The sequence below is a fragment of the Centrocercus urophasianus genome, unplaced genomic scaffold (genome assembly GCF_019232065.1).
Source record: "Centrocercus urophasianus isolate 14NV4802_14NV808 unplaced genomic scaffold, USGS_Curo_1.0 seq_35, whole genome shotgun sequence".
In the NCBI taxonomy this organism is placed as follows: domain Eukaryota; kingdom Metazoa; phylum Chordata; class Aves; order Galliformes; family Phasianidae; genus Centrocercus; species Centrocercus urophasianus.
The window spans coordinates 6,666,678-6,686,384 of record NW_024884922.1 but is presented as its reverse complement, the minus strand read 5'-3'; the positions used below and the strand labels follow the sequence as shown (position 1 = coordinate 6,686,384).

At 43.4% G+C, this 19,707-nt stretch overlaps 1 protein-coding gene across 2 annotated transcripts in view; it reads left to right on the top strand.

Annotated features, from left to right (window-relative positions):
- The window catches only part of ST8SIA5 (ST8 alpha-N-acetyl-neuraminide alpha-2,8-sialyltransferase 5), a 57,425-nt gene that overhangs the window by 20,823 nt on the left and 16,895 nt on the right, over window positions 1–19,707 (top strand). Inside the window, exons 3-4 of one of the 2 annotated variants that reach the window (XM_042831248.1) lie at window positions 2,777–3,456; window positions 14,038–14,145. In XM_042831248.1, the coding sequence (XP_042687182.1) occupies window positions 3,326–3,456; window positions 14,038–14,145 (239 nt within the window). In that variant the 5' untranslated portion in view covers window positions 2,777–3,325. The remainder of the gene's footprint in view (window positions 1–2,776; window positions 3,457–14,037; window positions 14,146–19,707) is intronic. The other variant, XM_042831249.1, reaches the window with a different exon arrangement.

The following is a 19,707-nucleotide window of genomic DNA, read 5'->3' as shown; positions in this document are numbered from 1 at the left end:
TTATGGCTCTGGCACCATCGCAGCCCTCTGGGTTTGACCTCCCCCACTGTCTATGAGAACATGGTTGGAAGGAAACTGGTGGTGATGTAATGGATATCCAGTGTGCAGAACATATGTTATCTCCAGGACACATCCTCCACAGGTAGCTCTGGTGCCAACGTGGCTTTCGTCACCCCCTCATGCCTCAACCCCAGCTAAATAAACATTTACACTTCAGCTGAATCCTTCCAGCTTCTTTAATACCCAGTTGTAGGCATACAGATTCATGGTGGTAGTGGGACAAGATGTGTTAAGCAATAGGTCGTGCTGATAAATGCATGTTTGATATTGCAAAAGAGTTAATACTTATAGACACGTATTAATAGGTTTCACATTTAGCTGAACCTTATGGGCATGTACATGTGTGCCAGTGCTCAGCTAAATCAGTGGTCTGGCAGTTGACACAAGTATTGCAGAAACTTTCATTTAGAGGAAAAAGAAGGTAGGAGAGTGAGATCTGAAAGATCTACAGCCTTACAAAGCTGTTAATAATCTGCTCTGTGAAGTTCTTTAACGTGCGGACCAGGCGAGGAGGGAAACATTCCTGTAGGGGAATGTTGTGCTTATTGTGCTTTACTCTGAACCTGTATGGTCCTGTGAGCTTCATATATTCATTCAGTGATGCATACTGTGATTTAAATAGCTAACAAGACTGATCCTGCTCTCCAACACACGAATGCCCTTGCTTCCAGCTGAAATGAGAGTGCACAGTCAAATGCTGAATCAGATGACTGGTTTAAGGAGAGATGCTTAGCGAAATTCCCAGCCAGACCTGCCCATCAGCAGTGAATTTCTCTGTTTTATTTAAGCTCTAAATAAACTGCAACTCAGAAATAAGGACTACACGTTGTCCCTTCAGCAAAGTTGTGCTTGGTGCTTGCACAGAAAAAGCACTGAAGACATCAGGAATGAAATCTCTGCAAGATGTGGCACAGAAAACACTCTCCATGTATGTGTCTGTTTGCTTTGCCCTTTGCATTAGGTTTGCAGTGGTTCTGCACAGAGGTGTCTCAGTGCTGTATCTTCTGATGCAGTGCAGAAGGGTAAGAGGACACAAATCAAAGGCTGCTTGACTGCATGTGGCCATGACTGCATGGGGCCTTGCTCAGCTCAAGCGGAATAGCTTGCTGAGTTTGGTGCACTGTCCCAATAGCAAATCACTTCAAATGGAGAGGAATAAAGGAAGGAAGGCAGAACGTTTTCACTAAAACTAGCTGATATTACTATCTGCAAAAGTAGTATCACACTAACAGAAGGTCCTAAGTAGCCAAATTTTCCTCACTGATTCTTCAACTGAGACAAATTTCTTCGGGATGATTTTCAAAGGTACCCATAAAAATCTGACAAATCAAAGCATTGACTGCATTTTCCTTCACAGGTGCCTTTATTTCTCAGCTTCCCAGTGCAAATCCACTTTCACAACATTTACATAGCAGCCCCACTGTTCTTCCTGTTGCTGGGGATTAAGTTGCATGTAAATGGTATTGTTCCTGTATGGAAGTATTCTCATGTTCTATGAGCTGACATGTACTGATTATTGAAAGAAACATATTTGGCCTTGCAACTGGTGAGTTTGGTGGGAGGGAATCCAGCCAATGCTGCTGTTTAATTTACAGTCGCCCGTATGTGTGATATTCCCAGTATAATAGAAGTGAGTGCTTCCAAAACAGTTATTTCTCCATCCAGATTGTTATTTTTCTTCTGACCCCGGATGTATTTCCATGTAAGCATTGCCCTGTCCCTTCTTTTCCCTGTGGCTGTCTGTTCCTGGGACAGGGCACTGGGCTGCTGATCTTTGCCTAGCCTCAGGATGACCGCAGTTCTTGCGTGGACAAGTGAAGCCTAAAGCCTTTTGCTGGGCTCATAAATGCAGGTGTGAAGCTTTGAAAGGACTGGTAGGGGGCAGCCAGCCCATAGTAGGGTCCCTTCCAACCCAATCATTCTGTGAAAATCAAGAGAGTCTGAATGGGTGGAATTGCCCCAAGGTCTCCTGCCTGCAGGGACTCAAGGTTCAGGTTCATATCTCAAGCACTTTTATTACCTCTGTTGGTTACAATAAAAGCAGCTCCTTGCTGCTTTGCACTGCTGGCTAATGGCATGTTTTGCACACACTGATTTACCTGTTGGAAAATTTATCGACACAAATATTTTCCTGTTACCTTAGACGAGGGTTTATTTCACTATGTTTTGTTGTCAAAATCCCTGTTCCCTGTCCTCCATTTGGGCAAAACAAACCCCTAGCTGTGATGTTTACAAAGCTTTCATTAGAACTTGTTAAAGAAGAGCTGGGAGTAGTAGGCTTTGCTCTCACATCAGCAACAAAAGTGCCATTATTTCCCTGCGAGCAGCATGGAGCCCTCCGGATGACAGAGAGATTTCAGGCAGCTCTGATACTTGTGGGCAAGGTCATGTTCTTTGCCTTTTGCTAAAAGCACTGCTCCCCGCAGAGAGCAATCAGAATATTTGTCTCTTTAAGTGAATCTGAGAGGCAGGCTGTGCGCGGCTGCTGCAGGGCTGCTCCGTGCCTCCAGTACATCAGCATGCAAGAACTGAGAGTGTGTCCTTGAAGGATGCTCAGCGTCCTTGCTCACTCTGTAGGAATAACTAGGGGAAATGTAGGAGCCCAAACAGTGAGTGGTATGTGAGTACAGCATCACATTTGGCACGCAAACCTGTAATACCAGTGGCACACTGCTTCCCTGCCAGGCTGACCAGATTGCTGTTGTTGTTTTTGCAGGGGACTGAAGGAAACCCTCATGACTGCTCCGCACTCATTCCTCAATAGCACACCCTGATCACGTCTCCGTGCGAGCACATTGCACTGGGATTGCTGAGCAGAAGCAGCAAGGAGCTGATGGCGATGCGTTTCCAGCGCGGGCTGCCAGAGCCCTCTGTTTGCCATTGGCTGCTGTTTTCTGGTTTATTTGCAGCTTCCCCCATCTGGAATATGAAAATTGGATTGGAGTAGGTAATTGCTAGCAGCGGGTTTTTGAGAGAGGCTTTGTGGGAGTGGAATGCCTCTTGCACAGCACTGCCTGCGCTGAAAGAGCTCTGATTTTAGATGTTAGCCACGTCTGAATCTCTGGGAAACTTTACCGTGGGAGCACTGCGCACAATCCTGGAGCTGACAGCCAAAGAGGCACGGAGGGGGCAGACAATGGGATGCCCTGTCCTTGGGTTGCTCCAAGAACAGACACCCGGAGCTCCCCTTGGCTGCCCTGCAAAACAAGCGTGAAGGTGACCATGGACTGAATCATACCCAACGGAGATCCCACAGCTGTTAAGGATGGGATACACAGACCCCTCGTCGGGCAGGGATTTGCTGGGAAACAGAACTTTGTTCTTCATCTTCATCTGCGCCTTCGCTGTGGTCACCCTGCTGCAGCAGATCCTCTACGGGAGGAACTATCTCAAAAGGTAAGGGGTGAGACTGAGTGGAAAAGTTGCCTTCTCCAACCAGTTCTGCTGGTCTGAACCACCTTCTGGCATTGTGCTGGCAGTACGAACCTCTTGTCGGTCTGGGGGAGTGTATCCAGCATCTGCAGTGTCTGTTTGATTATTAATAACAGCATGAGGCATTTTGTACTGACTTGTGTTATTGGCATTTATTGACTTATGCTTTTAGGGTATCTTCACCTTGGTGTTTCTTAATTCTCAGCTGTTATTAAAGACTGGGTCTCACTTAGGATGTAACTGTGCCACCTAAATTTTTATTTTGACCAGACCCTGCCATCCAGGCTTTTCACTCCACGTAAGTTGAAGCTGAAATGCTTTCAGAGGTTGAAGTAAGGCAGCATGGTTACTGCTTAAACTTTGGCGTTGTCAGAAACAAACATGCCAAGGCCATTCCTAAAATCAGCATAACAATGCTAGTATTCCAAACAGCAGAGAAAGCACTTGTTTTTTTCCCTGCTGTATTCTAGTGAATTTGCTGCTGAAGCTGCTGTGTTGTAGAGCACATCAGCCTTTGATCTGAAACAGTGCTGCTCGTGTTACAGCAAAAACCAGTGGGGATCTCCAAGTGCTTAAACTCGACCCATGCAGAGTTTATTTTGCTTAAATCTAGTTTGAAGAGTTATGGCTGATATGATTTTATAACGGGGAATGTTTGTCTTGAGGGCTCTGAGGTAAGTAGGCAGCTGCTGTGGAATTTTTTATGGGAACTGAGCTGTAACTCGCCAAAAGAGATCAATGGTTTGGCTCCTGATTTGCAGTGCTAAGAGCAAGGAAAATACTGACAAATCAGCAAACATTTCTTGCCAAGAGGGGAAATAGCAAGCGTAGTGTTAATATGTGTGGACAGATGTGTTGTGGGTTAGCTGAGCAGTTTGTGTGCCCTGCTCAGTGGTGAGGGGTGATGGTTTGGGCAGCTCACTTACAGAAAGGTGTGACTAGATTGGAAGGAACCGAAGGAAAAGAGCAAGAATGAGCTGAGTTGCAGAAGGCACAGCAGATAATTGCTTGTTTACCTTGGAGAAAATTGAGGGGTGATATGATAACCATCTTGAAATATCCAGTGTTTGGAAAGATGAAGGTAACGAGCACATTTCGGTGACAGCTCATGGGGTGACAAGAAGTCACGTGTTTTAATTACAACATAAAAGATTTGTTTCACAAAAAGAGAAAACTTCTAAAGCATAAGGCTACCTAAGGAGGTATTAAATCTCTGTCTTTGGGGGCTGCAGGAACCCATCAGATAGACCAGGATGGTCTTGGTGCCACAAGGATGACCTGATACCCATGTGAGGTTTCATTTTGCCTTACTTATCCAATTTGTCCTGTAGGCCTTGCGGCCAGTAACTGATTTTCCTATGTGCAAGTGATTGCAGGAGGATTAGTGCTGACAAATAGATCCCAAGTAGAGATGGAAGTGAGAAATGGCCAAGTGAAAATACAATAGTGAGAAGATACAACGGAAGACTTTCTTTTGGGGTTAGTCTGTGTCCTACCACATGCCCTGGGACAGGCAGCAGGGAATGCAAAATGAGCAATGTTCAATTCCTAGATTTGCTAGGAAAAGCTTTGGTTTTGAGCAGTGCCATTCAAGGAGCTCAGGCAAAGAATCATGCATTCATTTTGTCTCTGTGACTGCATAACACGGCTGTTTTTTGTTTCTTTTTAATCCAGCTTGTGATGATTTGTCATTTTTCCTTCTTTTTCTCACACAAAATATCTCCAGGCAGGTTTCTCCCTCACTTAACGGGAAAAAGCACTCAGAGTCCTTTCTGCTGGGCAGTGCTAGTTCTGTTGGCTGCAGAAATGACAATTCAGAATGTGGCAGTCTCAGGCTGCCAGTTATTAAGGACAGAAAAAGTCACATATCAGCCTACGTCCTTACCATAACATCATCATGAAGATACTTCTTTCCCTGAGGTGCATTACAGTAACTGATGTTGGGTTTCTTGCCAGTGGCTGTAACTTGTGCCCAGTCTCCTCTTTCACAAATCCCTGCTAGGAGCTGTGAGGCTCCTTGGGCACGTTACATCTTGCACCTTCAGGTCTGTGGTGGTTTTGGAGAGCATCTTTGCAGAGAAGTGGGATATTTATAGCCTCGGAGCCTCTTGCCAAGCTGGAGCCTGGGGACGCTGCCTAAACCCAAAGCCATTTACATGCTGGGATCCAACATGCTGTTTGCTTTATGACAGCGTTTGCTTGATATCATCTCAACCTCTGCAACAGTAACAGCCCTCTGGGCCTCCTCCCAAGGCAGCAGGAAGAAATTCCGTTGTGTATTTAGGCAAAGCTGAAAATTGCCCTGAAATACTCTTCTGCTAAATGTGCAATGCTTTTAAGCCTAAATATAACACAAGGCTGGCTTGTTCCTCTGCAAGGAGATGGTGGAAATGGCTAATGTCCAGCGAGACTGAAACCAAGCAGCTAAAACAGGGAGCTTGGACAGAATATTGGGGCTGCATCAGCTCCTCCACTGATGGCTGGACTTGGTGGTCTTAGACCAATCTTAATCATTCTGTGATTCTATTACGAGGGACTTGGTTCCCATAAGGGGTATGGACAAAGAGGTGTTTGTTAGGAGTGGAAAACACACAGTTTGTTGGGAGCCAGATGGAAGTGTGAGCTGTATGGTTGTGAGCTCTGCTCTGCACTGAAGAAGTAGAGAACAGGCTGGCTGCATTGCCAGCAACACTCCTCAAGCTCCGATGGACACTGGTGGCCCTCCATCCACCCATGGCCATGCCCCAAGCCCACGGGGACAGTAGGGCTGCAGACAAGATTGAATCTCCAGGAGAGAAACAGCACTCAGAGAAATTGAAGAAGGGTTCCAGGCTTGGTGAAGTTCTCTCTTTCCCAGGTTTCCAAGTTTTCACGCATTTTTCACTTACCATATAAATGTTGTTCATTTCCTTTGGCTGCTGCTTTGTAATGTGCCTTTGGAAAGCAGAGTCCTGCCCGCCTTTTTTTCACTCTTTTTCCTTTTTTTCCATCTCTTAGCAGTGCTCTCAGGAAAGGCATCCCCATAGCAGCTGAAGTCTGAATTAGAGTTAAGCTCCACGACTTCAGAAAGCTGTGGTCTATGATGCTCCTTATTCCGAGTAAAAAGGATGTTGAAATGAGATATAATTAAGGGACGTTAATACAGATCTCTGGGGTAATTATTTTTATTTTAGGATTAATGGGATGATTAAAAGCCCACTGGATTGATCTGTTAAAGTAGGTTAAACGCTGTGGACTTCTGCTTAAACCCAGAGCTTTTGCTTGCTGTTGTATTAACTTATCTCTTCAGTGCTCAGCTTTTGGCTGAATTTTCCTTTGGATCAGATGCTCAGCTGAGGGCTGGCCTTCTTTTTGTGAGCCCCTGTTTGGTCAGCAGGGAATAGCCCTGGATTACATCCGGAAACTGCCAGTACTGTATAAACTGCTGAAATGGTCCCTGTTCTCCTCTTCCAACCTGTAGCATGGAATAAATCAATAGAATAATACTTGAATATTACTTTGCTAGATATCTATGTTCTGTTGACAGGATTTTCACGAAATACTGGTTTTCTGGCTTCTGCACAGAGTGAGAGCCTGCTGAAGAAGTGAATCTGCCCATTTAAAAACATTTTTGAGTAGGGTGAGAGCTCTTTTGCAAAGATATTGAAGACTTTGAGCAGTGGTTACTGTAGAGTCTGTCATGTATGAAAACACAAAGAATTACTTAGCAAGGAAGAGCAAACCTTCCCATGCAGCAGAATGCCTTGTTTGAAAGCTTTATGTCTTTTAAGTGAGATTTAAAAAAAAACAAACATTCTATGTATGTCTGTGTACCTTATAATTAATACCAGACTCTCATAGGTTTATACCACCATTTTGGTATTTTTGAAGTAGCTTAGCAAATGAGCTCCCAGATGTATTTAACCCTTTATTTACCCTCTTAAGAAAGGTAACATAAATACAGCAGGAGCAAATAGAAGACAGTGAACAAACGTGGACTGCATCTTGAAGGAGTCATGTCGTTTGCAGAGTGCTGTAACACAAGATCAGATCTCCCTTATATCAGGGCCAAATTTCTTTCCATTTAAATATTTCTCCCAGGAGACAAGCTGAAGGTCACCCCATGATTCATTTATCTAACGCACATTTATCTAATTATCTGTGTGCCTCCACTATTTCTAACCAGAAATATTATCCAAGTGGAATGACATGCGACCCATGAAGCGTCTGGCTGAATCCCTGACAGGCTTGTGGAGCAGCTCTTGGTTGTGTTGGTTTTCTTCAGAGGAAAAGAGTGCTGGAAACTTCAGGAGATGTGAAAGTCTCGAAGCTATATGGACAAATATGTGTATGCATGGAAAACACACACAGGATATGGCTGTCCTCTGAAGATGCTGGATTTATCTCAGCAAATCAGAGAAGCTGAGACTTCTCAAGAGCATTTCAAGGTGTGACGGGGATCACGGAGCTGGCATCCACATCTTGGGAAGCTGGTATCCCCATCTTACCATCAGGTGGCTAAAGTTTTGGTACCAGAGCATGGAGGCATGTTGCTTCCTCTCTCAGATTCCCTGGAAGCAATCTTTAATGCAGAAATTAGGCAGAAATTTAATCCCTGCTTCCTGTAGACTTGCTTTGTTGCTAGCCTCGTTGTGTTGCACCTTCAAGTGGTTAGAAAAGCGAGTCCCTCAACTGCCAAACCTTGTCCATTCCTCAGAGGACAGTAATTTGAAGCAATGGGAGTCAGTTATTCCAATATTTTGCATATTCAGATTGCATTATCGTCAGTGTGTTAGACCATGCTCCCTCCTGAGCTCAACATGAGAGCTGTGAGGCACTGCAGTGACACACAGATGCTTTCCTCTTTCCCAGTGGCCACTGGGTGATCCCTGTTCTCCACAAACCAGCTGCATAGATTTTGAATTGTGTTGGGAGCTCTGCAGAAGCTTTGTGTCCTGGAGTGGTGGATTGCAGATGTCATGTTATCTGCTGAAAAGTGACCCTCATGACCCTGTCAGCAGTGGCATCGTGGCAGCTGCTCACATCTGTGGCCACTGTTAAAGATGTCGTGGCCACTTGGTCTTTAATTTTTGTCCTGATAGGGTTTTCTGTTTGTTCTTACGCTTGCTGCAAATCATGTTCAGACAAAATTGCTGCTCAAAGCTTTGTGTTTTCTGACTTCCACTGTGCGTAATTCTTACCCTTGATTGCTTTTTCATCTTACTCCTTGTTTTTTTAATTCAAGTGTTTTCATTGCTCAGCAGTCCGTGCCTCCCTCAGGCAAATTGTTGACTTAACCTCTCATTTCCTTGAGGTATCTTTGCCCTCTACTGCTCGCATCCATTTTGCATTCCCATTGGCCTTGCAAGTAGTCACTGTCCTTGCATGTCCTCTTCAGCTAGTTAGCTTTATGCTTTAGTTCCTGTGATGAAAACCCTAAAAGCAAGCTCCATCATTAGTAGTTTTTTGGCACTTCCCATAAGAAAAATGCAGCCAGAGCTCAGCCAGATGAAAATTATGGCCAGTCAACAGCAAGGAAGGCTTGCACAAATGGGAATCCTCATCTGTGGAGTTGTTCAAGAAACTTGTAGAAGTGGCAGCTGGGGACATGGTCACTGGGCATGGCGGGGGTGGGTTAGGGTTGATCTTGGGGATACTGGAAGTCTTATCCAATGTCTGTGATTCTGTAGGTTGAGTCCTGCTGCTTGTACACACAGGAAGAGTATTGCCTACTAATGAGGCTGTAATACACTACAAACACTGACTTTAACAGTGTTGCTTGTCATGTTCCACCCATGTCTTCAGTACAGTTGAGCTCTGGGGGTATGTTTACATTGGAGAATATAGCACTGTGTAGGAACACTTGACCTGGTTCTAAATATATTAGCCTTGGAAACATGAGATGCGTAGTAATTAGCTCAGTCAGATCTCTCACACTGTGGTGAGTTTTCTCTTGGCACCCATGCTGTGTCAGGTATCCTTGCACTGAGCTCTAGCCTCCAATATCATAGTTTGTTGCCATCTTACAGTATTTATGATTTCATGTTGCAGTCTGAGCTTGGGACTTGATCAGTCTTTTCTCTTGATGAATTCACTGCATCACTGTCAACTCACTCTGTGATGGGTGTTGTGCTTCCCCTAATGATTGCAAGTGATACTTTAATTTTGAACACTTGTAACAAAGCACTTATTTTGTGTTACTCCTTGGATATGTATCTTCCAGCTATAGAAAAGGAATGTTTAACTTCTTTCATCTTTCTTGGGAAGTAATTTTTAATCAAATTTTTGAAAAGTCGCATGTGAATATCTGATGTAAAATTTATCCAAGAAGTGATATGTGCTATATGAAACAAAACTTTTTTTTTTTTTTGCCTGTATAATAGCAGTTATAATCCAGAAGCTTCCCACCTATGTTTCCAATTTTGCTCTTTGTGCTAGTCAAAATATACTCCTCCACCACTCTATAACTAGTGCTTCCATCCAACATGTAAAGCCAGGCTTGTCTTTCACACAGCACAGTATGGGCCAATTGATGTAACCAAGTGGATATGGGATCATGGGGTCTGTATTATTCCATGTTATTCATATTATTTCATATTGCTCTCTGCTAACATGGTGAGAATAAATATGAGTATTTTTTCCCTGATTTTACTGGAGAAATAAGAAATTCTCTAAGCTTGACTAGTCAGATTCCAATCTATTTTCACTGAATGCAGATGTGGCTTTTAATAAACCACTGAAATAAGACTTTGCTTTCACTTGCTGCCATCTAATGTAATTGTCTTCAGTGACCAAATCTAGGTCTGATTCATTTCAGTGACTGTTTTCAATCACCCTAACCTGCAGGTTGTTTGTGCATACCACTGGTTTTGTTTTATTTTCCGTCTGCCCTGTGGACACTATGAGTCACATTTTCCCTATTTTGCAGGAAAGGAGGGACTGGATCTCAAGGTGATTAACCATCTGACTCTGCTATACCCCTCTGACATCCCTGTTACTAGTCTGGGGGGATCACTTTCCATTTTCAAAGAGAGCAGCATGATCATTTAACACCACAGTCTTCAATTCCTCCTCTCAAGGGCACAAGGATTATGGGGAAACCATTGCTCTCATCTCCAAACATCTGCTGTGCAGGAGCTGTTTCTTGTTTGGATGATGGCGGTGGTTTGTGCTTTGCTCCCTGCTGCTTCCACAGCTGGTCTTGACAGCCCTTCACAATTACCACTGCTCCGTTAATTTTCCTGCTCTTTTTCACCCTCTCCCTCTGTTCTTACATTACAGCAGCATTTATTTGACCACATACTGATTCAACATTTGCAGTTAACAATTAGGATCAAACTGTTGCTTCGACATTTACCTGAAATTCAAGGTCTGCGTTGCCAAGAGTTCCAGCTCGGATTTGTTCATCACCAGGTCTAGACTGCTCATTCTCACATATCTTAGGGGCATGTCCTGTGGTTCACAGAATCACAGAATCACAGAATCATAAGGGTTGGAAGGGACCTCCAGAGATCATCGAGTCCAACCCCCTGCCAAAGCAGGTTTCCTACACCACGTCGCACAGGTAGGTGTGCAGGCGAGACTTGAAAATCTCCAGAGGAGACTCCACAGCCCCCCTGGGCAGCCTGTTCCAGTGCTCCGTCTCCTCACCGTAAAGAAGTTCTTGCACACATTGGTGTGGAACTTCCTGTGCTGCAGCTGATGTCCATTTCCCCTTGTCCTGCCTCCACTCAACCACTGAAAAGAGTCTGGCCTCGCCATTCTGGTTAATGATGTCCATCAACTAGCACTCAATCTGGCTACTGCGGAACTTCCTTGATAAGAAGTTTACACAGGACACTATCACTATTTCTGGTCATTGCATCATTTATAAGGTCTTCACTTGTCATCATCAGCCTCACCTGTTAGGGAAATGTGCTAATTTTAGAAGGAAATAACATGAAGGCACACTGAACAGAAGGTAGCTCCACAGTGGTAATCATTACGGATTATCCCTGGCTCTCATTTTTTTTTTTAATCTTTGACACTGTTAAAATACAAAGGAAACCTCTACATAATTTCCTCTGCTTTCCTCTCTTTCTTTTAATCTTCTTTTACCCTCTTTTTTTGTCCTGCTTATTTTTTTATCTGCCTTTTCTATGTTTTCATCCTGCATGTGCTTTCCTATTGCAATTCTGACTCAAAAAAGTTCAGCTTACCCCTTCTTTGTCTACCTGTTGAGGTGTATCTAGTTTTGAGAGTGAGTTTAGCTGACGGAATATGCTGTTGGAGCAGTCCGTCACTCTCATGATTTCTCAGTCTGTTTGCAGATCTGGACAAGAGTTATTAGCCCTTAAAATTCACAAATAGAGGATCAGAAAATAATACACTTTCAAAATTGCAATCTCCTGGCTCAATGCTGATTGAAATCAATGGTAAAACTTGCAGTAATCTTGTTAGGAACAGAATTAATTCAGGTCAGTGTTATTAAATGTCTCATCCTGCTCAGTCTTAATACTCCAAGTCATTGTTTGTGAACGCTTTTCTTACTAGCAGGAATAGGTTTATCATCACTCCAGAAAATGCCATACTTTACCTTAATCTCAGGCTTGCAGTGAGACACAGTCCTATGAGCTGTGGTTGTATAAGTAAGCTCTTATGGTGTCAAGCTCTATAGAACCTGTTAGAGAAAAGCACTGTGTCCATTGCTCTTGTCTTGCTCAAGGTCAGACACTTGGCTTGCTCCTGATCCCAATTTCAGCTCACCACCTCGGGTTGTGTCCTTACCATCTAGAGGAAGAAACGTCGTACCCAGACCCTCTGCCCTCGTTGGGTATTTCTGTGCTTCAGTTAGATCCCATTCTACCATTTCAAAGCTAAGTATTTTAAGCTGCTCTTCACAAGACATATCTACCATTCCTCAGTGTTAATCTTCCTGATCTCCTGCTGGATCTTACTCAAGATATGTGTGTCCTCTTGTAAACTTCCTCAGCTGCAGGACACAGTGTTTCCAAAAAGTCCCAATGAGAGGAGGGATTGGAGAGTGATTTTGTTATATATTTTGCTTTAGGGGCAGATTTTTAAGGGCTTAAATTGTCTTTTTTAAGGACATTTACATTGAAATGAAACACTTCTCCAAAGGAGTCGTGAGTGTCATAATGTGTTAGACTGTGGTGCATCATGAGTGTTATTTCAGCAAGCCTGAAGTGAAGGTGTCTTAGTAAAAGTGAGAATTTTCTCATGGATTTTTTTTTTTTTCTTCACACCATCCTCTTTGTAGAAATCATCTCCTGGGGCAACCTCAGCTGGTTAAAGCTAAGAGCAATGTCAGAGGCGTAGGACTCTCTGATGAGCAATAGCACTGCTTTACCTGTTGGCATTATGGTATAACCCACACACTGTTGGATGTGCTTTTACAAGTGGACGGGATGCCATCTCTGTCTTCAGCTCAGACCACTCCCTACCTCCTTCAGAATTCCTTTTTTAATGCCCCTTGTCTTATCTTCCAGGGCTGCTAACTGCTGCCAGTCAGACTGGAGGATGGATGGGATCTGAGAGTCCTTGTGACTACCTGTGGACCCAGTGGGATCCTGGATGCCCTTTCTTTTGGGCAAAGCAGGCTGTCAGATTGCTTCCTGCACAGCCCTGCCAGGAAGTTAGCTTGCAGTACTGGCAGCACCAAATGTTCATAGTGCAGCTGCCAGCCCTCTGAAATCATTTTGTGAAAGTTGTGTTAAAATGGAGAAGATTAAAAATAACAATTCGTTGTCTTCTGAGCGATCGGAAGGATTTGACTAGTGTTGTCAAATGTTTCTTCAGATCCAACTTTTTAAAATATGCATTAGATTTCTACTTCAGGGGTTCCCAGGATTACAGATTATTCACAGTCACAGAATCCCAGAATGGTTAGTTTGGGAGGAATCTTAAAGCCCATCCAGTTCCAACTCCTGCTGAAATCTGAGGAATGCAGGCACCCTGGGATATGCAGTGAATTTGTGAAAGTTTGGAAAATGGGGAGTTGTGATGGTTGTGATCGTTTGCATTTGCTTAAAACATGTCCTCTTCCCAAAAAGGGGGAAGCAGCAATATGGTGTGACTTAGAGAAGTCATCAACTACTGCAAACAATGATAAATTCTCTGGTGGCATGGCTAGAAGAGGCTAGAGGAGGAACCCAAGTCCCACCACATGTAACAGCTGCAGTAGATGTGAAATTGAAGTTTGGAGGGTTTATTTCTTTGACCCTAGAGTTTTCCACATCGGTCCACAGCTTTCTGTACTCTGGGACTGAAATTTCCACTATGCTTCATGCATCCGTATGTGGTTCTGAGCACTGGCCCTCCATTTTGCTTGGTTGGGGTGACTGGTGGTGCTTTCAGAAAAGGGCTTGTAGAGTCCATTGGAAGTGAAAATTAATGGTTTGCACTGCTAAGGTAATGCATTGTGGCTCTTGATATCTTTTTGTTGTTTTTGACAATGTTTGTGTCTTAGTCACATTTCTGTCTTAAGAAAAAGGACGTGAGAACTTGTGCTGATAGACTTAACCTAATGAATGGTATCAAATACCAACTGCCTCGTTTTCTTGCTAGAGGGCTGCAGTTTAGCTGGCAGAATGGAGAGGAATTGGCCAATTGGACCGGCACCTTTAATTTCACGGATGACGGAGCAGTGAAGAGTGGCAGTGACACAGGCACCAGGTACTGGCACCGGAGGGGATGACTGCAGACACCTCTTGCTCTGTGTATGAACAAGTGTGAGCACAGGCTATATGAACAGATTTACGGTTTGATTTGTCCGCCGGATGCTGTTCACACATCACAGAAGATTCTGGGGATGCTGTGCTGGCCCACCCAGGTTTTGGGGCCGTTTAGAATATGCCATAAACACCCTTAAGATGAGCAGGATGGTGACATCTGTGTCCTGGCCTCTCCTTTTCCCATTTCTCCACCATGGCCATTTGTAAATATACAGGGAAGTATGGGAAAGTGTACTTGATTGGGAAGGGCTTTTCTTTATGGTAGAATGCTCATTCTAAGAAACATAGTTTAACTTGAAATCAGTCCAGTGCCTCATAGTGGAAAAATGGTCTGTCAAAGCAAGACCAGAATATTTCCTTTGTTTAGTATTCTGAAGATGATTGAATAAGTGCTGATGCACTGTTCGCTGTTGCACTTTTATTAATTTATAGTAGGATTCTTCAGACTGATCTGTATATAAAGGGCCATGAAAGGCCGTGTGCATTGGTAAGACACTGCAGCTGTCACAGGGAGCTCTATGGCTATCACTGTGTGCAAAATTTGATGCAGGTATGGGGCTGATATGTGGGACGAGTTCCTAGAATATCAATCATAGGAAAGGGCCCTTTCCTGTAAAGGAAGGCTGCCTGGTTTTCATCTTTTGTACAGGACAAACTCTTGCACTTTTACCTCAAGGAGCAAAGCTCTGTATGTTCAGTACACAACGTACATTTACAGTCATGTATTTAATAACAAATGTATGATGACACATCTGGGCCATTGGTTGGGTTATGATGCCCTCTGCTATCGAGAGTCCATCTGAGCTGAGGATGGGTTCACTGTGGTGAAACCTTGCTGTGGGTGGTTTAGAAAGGACCTTTCACTGCATAGTCCTCCCAGTTCCTATGGACTTGAAGGAAATTAAATAACCTGAATCTTGTATAGTACTGAGTTGAATAAATAGCAGGGAAACTTTAGAAACACTGTAAGTTAAAGAAAAGAAAAATAATTAGAAGAAATTGCATTGCATTAATAAAGCTCTCCCTGCCTAAATTAGGTGTTGTGTGTGAAATGCCATCACAGTGTATTTTGGTAGCCACTCTCTACTGCAGCTGTGCAGCTGATAGCATTTCAACAGCCAGAGGAAGTACTGCACATGAGCTGCCAAAAATCACCCATCTCACCAAATCACAGCGGTCTGCAGTTCCTGTATGGCTCTTTCATGTAACGGGATCTGTATCCCTGCTGCTGCCACTCATTAAGGAAACATTGTGGAAAGAGATGGCCTCTCAGCAGCATTTAGCTCAGAACCAGAGAAGAATGGTTCATTCTTTCTGTTTTTATGTATGGATCCATCTGCCCGTCTATACCTTTTTTTTTTTTGCATTTTTAGTGAGTGCATCTACGGTCTGTATGTTCAAAGTCTTTGATCAGGGCACTTGGCATAAAAGAAAACTGAATGTGGCACAAAGACAGATGTCTTCCTGGAGATAGAATAGAGTTAATATAGATTTCCTCTTGTAAGTGCCCTTGGCAGGAACAATTGAACCATCACTGCCTGTGGGATGGAGAAACCTTTGACTGCAAAATGCATATGATATTGGATGACACTGAACAACAGTGCCATTCTCAATCTGTTTAGCCCCTTCAACAAGGAGGAGGTTCAGGAGAAGAGTGTTTTGTTATACAAACAGTATCTAATTGCATGAGTTAGGTACAAATTTCCCTGTGCGTTGCAGGGGGGTTGGACCAGCTGGCCTTTAAAGGTCTTTTCCAACTCAGATGGTTTTATGATTCTGTGATTCTCTATGCAGTTAATGTTGATAGACATAAGCAGATTTCAAAGTCAGTATGTTAATAAGCGTGGAGATGAAAGATGGGGTTTCAGGTTGGGGACAGGTCTGGCTGTGACATGCATTGCGCATAAATGCATTACAGACATTGTCCATTTGTCTACTGTCTGAGAGTGAAGTATGCAGAAAAGTAAAATAGAGCTATGTAGATATGGAGGTGAGGCTGCATGGTGAATAACTGCAGAGTTGTGTCATCAGCTGTTTGCTGTTTACCTTTGATCACCTTTCCTGCTGAGTTACCACTAGACATCTCCTGAGAGGCCTAGCATAACACCCAACATCAGACTGTTGGTATCATCTGAAAGCAAGCCTTCCTCTAATGAATAATTCTTTCTATCAGAAAGAAAACTTGCAGAATGAATTTTCCCAGCCTGATTTTACTTGTGTGTATTTATGCATCTCCAGAGAGATGTCTAAAGAGTACAACACTGATTATGTGTCAGCATGCTCACTGTATACCTCTCATTGCATGGCTCTGCATTTCACTGTGTGTTATTCCTTCCTTCTTTGTAGAAGGTTTAGTGTTTAAAAGTAGTAACTGAAATAGATGTTACTTCAGTTGGCTCCTGTCATTCCTGTATTTCATGCGTATAGATACGTGTTTATTCATACATGCCTGGTATTGATCCATTTGTGTTTTATAACTACTCATTGTCTTTTAGTGATGTAATTTAATGTACTCATCGCTCATTTTGCAAGAGATTTATTAGTTGCAAATAAAGAAATTCCAAAGCAAAAGGCATACTGAGCAAATAATTTCATTTTTGCAAGAATTTCAAGACAGACAGACTTCATAAGAGTGGGGGCCATGCCAAAACCAATGAATAGTGAAGACTGCTCAAGAAGGGTAAAATAGCACAAAAGTGAAGAACATCATGCTGTCTGATTTGAGTAGGAACTCTGATTCAGACATTAACTAAAGTACGAAATTAAGTGTAGCTTGCAGTTGGAATTCCAGAATGAGCCCTACTTCAGTTGCTGGCAGCTCTACTGTCCCACAGTAACCGAGGTAACCAATGAGGCTTTTCATCCCAGAGGATTTAGACACTTCTTTGGCCTGCATAGAACCATTCCCAGGAGATAAAAAATGATGCCATGAATTTGGGTTAGTGTGTGGTGCAGTGAATGTGAATCCTTTTGTGTTAGCTGATACTGCTGTGTGTAGATTTCCTACAGAGTTATGTGTTTGCTGGGACTTTCTGAGCACCAGAAGGTTCGTTTCCATGCATGTGACATTGCTGCAGATCTAGAAAAACACGTAGAATCACAGAATCCTTAAGGTTGGAAAAGACTGATAAGATCCCCAAGCCCAAGACCAACCTCACCATGCCCACTGACCATGTCCCCAAGTGCTGCAACTCCATGGTTCCTGAACACCTCCAGTGTTGGAGACTCCACCACTTCACTAGGCAGATCATGCTGATGCATCACTGTTCTTTCTGGGAAGAAATTATTCCTAACATCCAACGCGAATATATCGTTCAACTTAATGGTACTGTGAACCTTCAAACTTAAAGCGCTTGTTGCTAAATCAAGCTGGTCTGATGGTCCACCTGTCCCACTGGATGCATTATGTGATCTCTGCCACCTTCAGTCTATCTGAGCTGAAGATGTGGTCAATGCAGAACATAGGTAGTGAGATCTCAGAAGTCGCTAATGGGTGAAGGAGGAGGTGAGCTGTATGGTTTGGTGCCCAGAGGTTTATACACTGAATTTTCCGTCATGGCAAATATGAAACTTTGTCCTCAGTGGCTGCAAAACAGAAAGTGCAGTCAGCTGAATTCATCAAATACACATCTTACAAGATGAGTGTGAGCCGTGAGACCTCACGGACCAGCAGAGCAGTTGAGGAGATCCCTTAATTCACAGTACTGAACTCAAAGACTCTAGAATCTTGAGAACTAGGAAGGGGAAAAAAAAATGCATTGCTTAAAACCATAACCTAAAATGAGTTTTTTGATATGTTATTGATGTATAAGTGTTGACTTGTGCTTTGTTATGCCTCCCAGAAGGCTCTATGGCTAACACCATCGGTGGCTTGTTTCAATCAAAGTGATAGGAATAGGATTGATTAAAACAGCCTAACAGCAGTTTATTAAAAAATTGGAGAGTTCAGAACTGGCATTGCTAAAAGAGAGCTCCCTGGCATATCCAACTGCTTGTCAGGTGCTGACGTTGTTTTAATATTGTGATAAAGAAAGGAAAGAAACAATGAAGTTTCCTCCAAAATTCCAATCTGATATGCTCTCCAATAAATTGTACTGAAGGTGACGCATTATACAGCTGCTCCACCCACAGCTGTTGCAAAAGAGCTGAACTGGGTGAGTCACATAGAATTAGTAATGGAGGTAAAGTCTGGCAAGGTTTGGTCCCTCACTTGCAATAAGTTCTCTGTTACAGTCAGCACCTACTTTGCACTGTGTGGATTTTCCCAGAGCCCCTGTAGCTGTGGTGCACTCCACCTGATCCACTGTTTTGCAGAAAAGGTTTGAGGATCTGTGCTAGCCCAGCTGAATGAATGCAAGCCCCCATATGCTTTTGGAGTTAAGCTCTGTCTAGCTTGTAAGATTCTCGAATGGGCAAGGTGAGTCTAGACTTGAGTTAGATATAGATCTGCCCATCTAATCAGTGCAGACACTGCAGATTGGACATTTCTCTTAATAATAGAATTTTTATAGAATTTAAGTAGAATCTAAATAGAATCTTTAATAGAAACTTACAGATCTTCAGGTATTTGCTCTCATTTCTTAGTCTCTGAACAACATGTATTTTTGGAAAGATCTTTCCTGTGGAGACAGGTCCAAACCTTCACATGTTGCTCTGCTCTCTTGCAGCCTCATCATGAGCAGTGCAGAACCATCCCTGCAGGAACAAGCAAAATGGGAAGGACGTTTTTGCAGGAGAAAATGGTCTTGTTTAAAACATGCTCGACAGTGACATTCAATTATATTTTAAAACCTTTATGCAATTTATCAGAAGAATCCGTGCCTTGATCCAAGAGTCACTTGAAGACATGTCTCAGGCTTAATTCCTGCAGCACTATCAAACAAAGCTGACTTCCAGTCAAAGCTGGAGCAGCCCGGCTGCAGATGACCAAAGACCTAAGCATGAGCTGATGTGCTTGGGAGTCGCATCTGCCTCTCACTTGCCAGCTCAATGAGCTGCTCAATTGTAAGTGAGGTGGCAGTGAGAGACATGAAGTTTAGGAAAGAAGAAAGCCTTGTTTAGGCAAGTGGGAGAATGTCAGAGCAAGCAGCATCTCATTTCATTCAGTATCAAGGGACTTAGAAAGAATTCTCTCCCAGTGCTTTTGGTGTTAAGAAACAGGATTTGATCCTTGTAAGAATTATTTTGTAGCATCATCAGCATTTGCAGCCTGAGTTTCAAACCATGAATTTGACACTCCCAGTGACTGCTGGAAACTGGAAAAGGTGACGTACTGGGAGAAGTGGCTGACAGGACAGCCCTGTGCTCTTCTGAGCTGTAGGCTGCTGAAATCACAGAATCATAGAATCATAGAACTGCTTGGATTGAAAAGGACCACAAAGATCATCCAGTTTCAACCCCCTGCTGTGTACAGGGTCACCAACCAGTAGACCAGGCTGCCCAGAGCCACATCCAGCTGGGCCTTGAATGCCTCCAGAGATGGGGCATCCACAGCCTCCTTGGG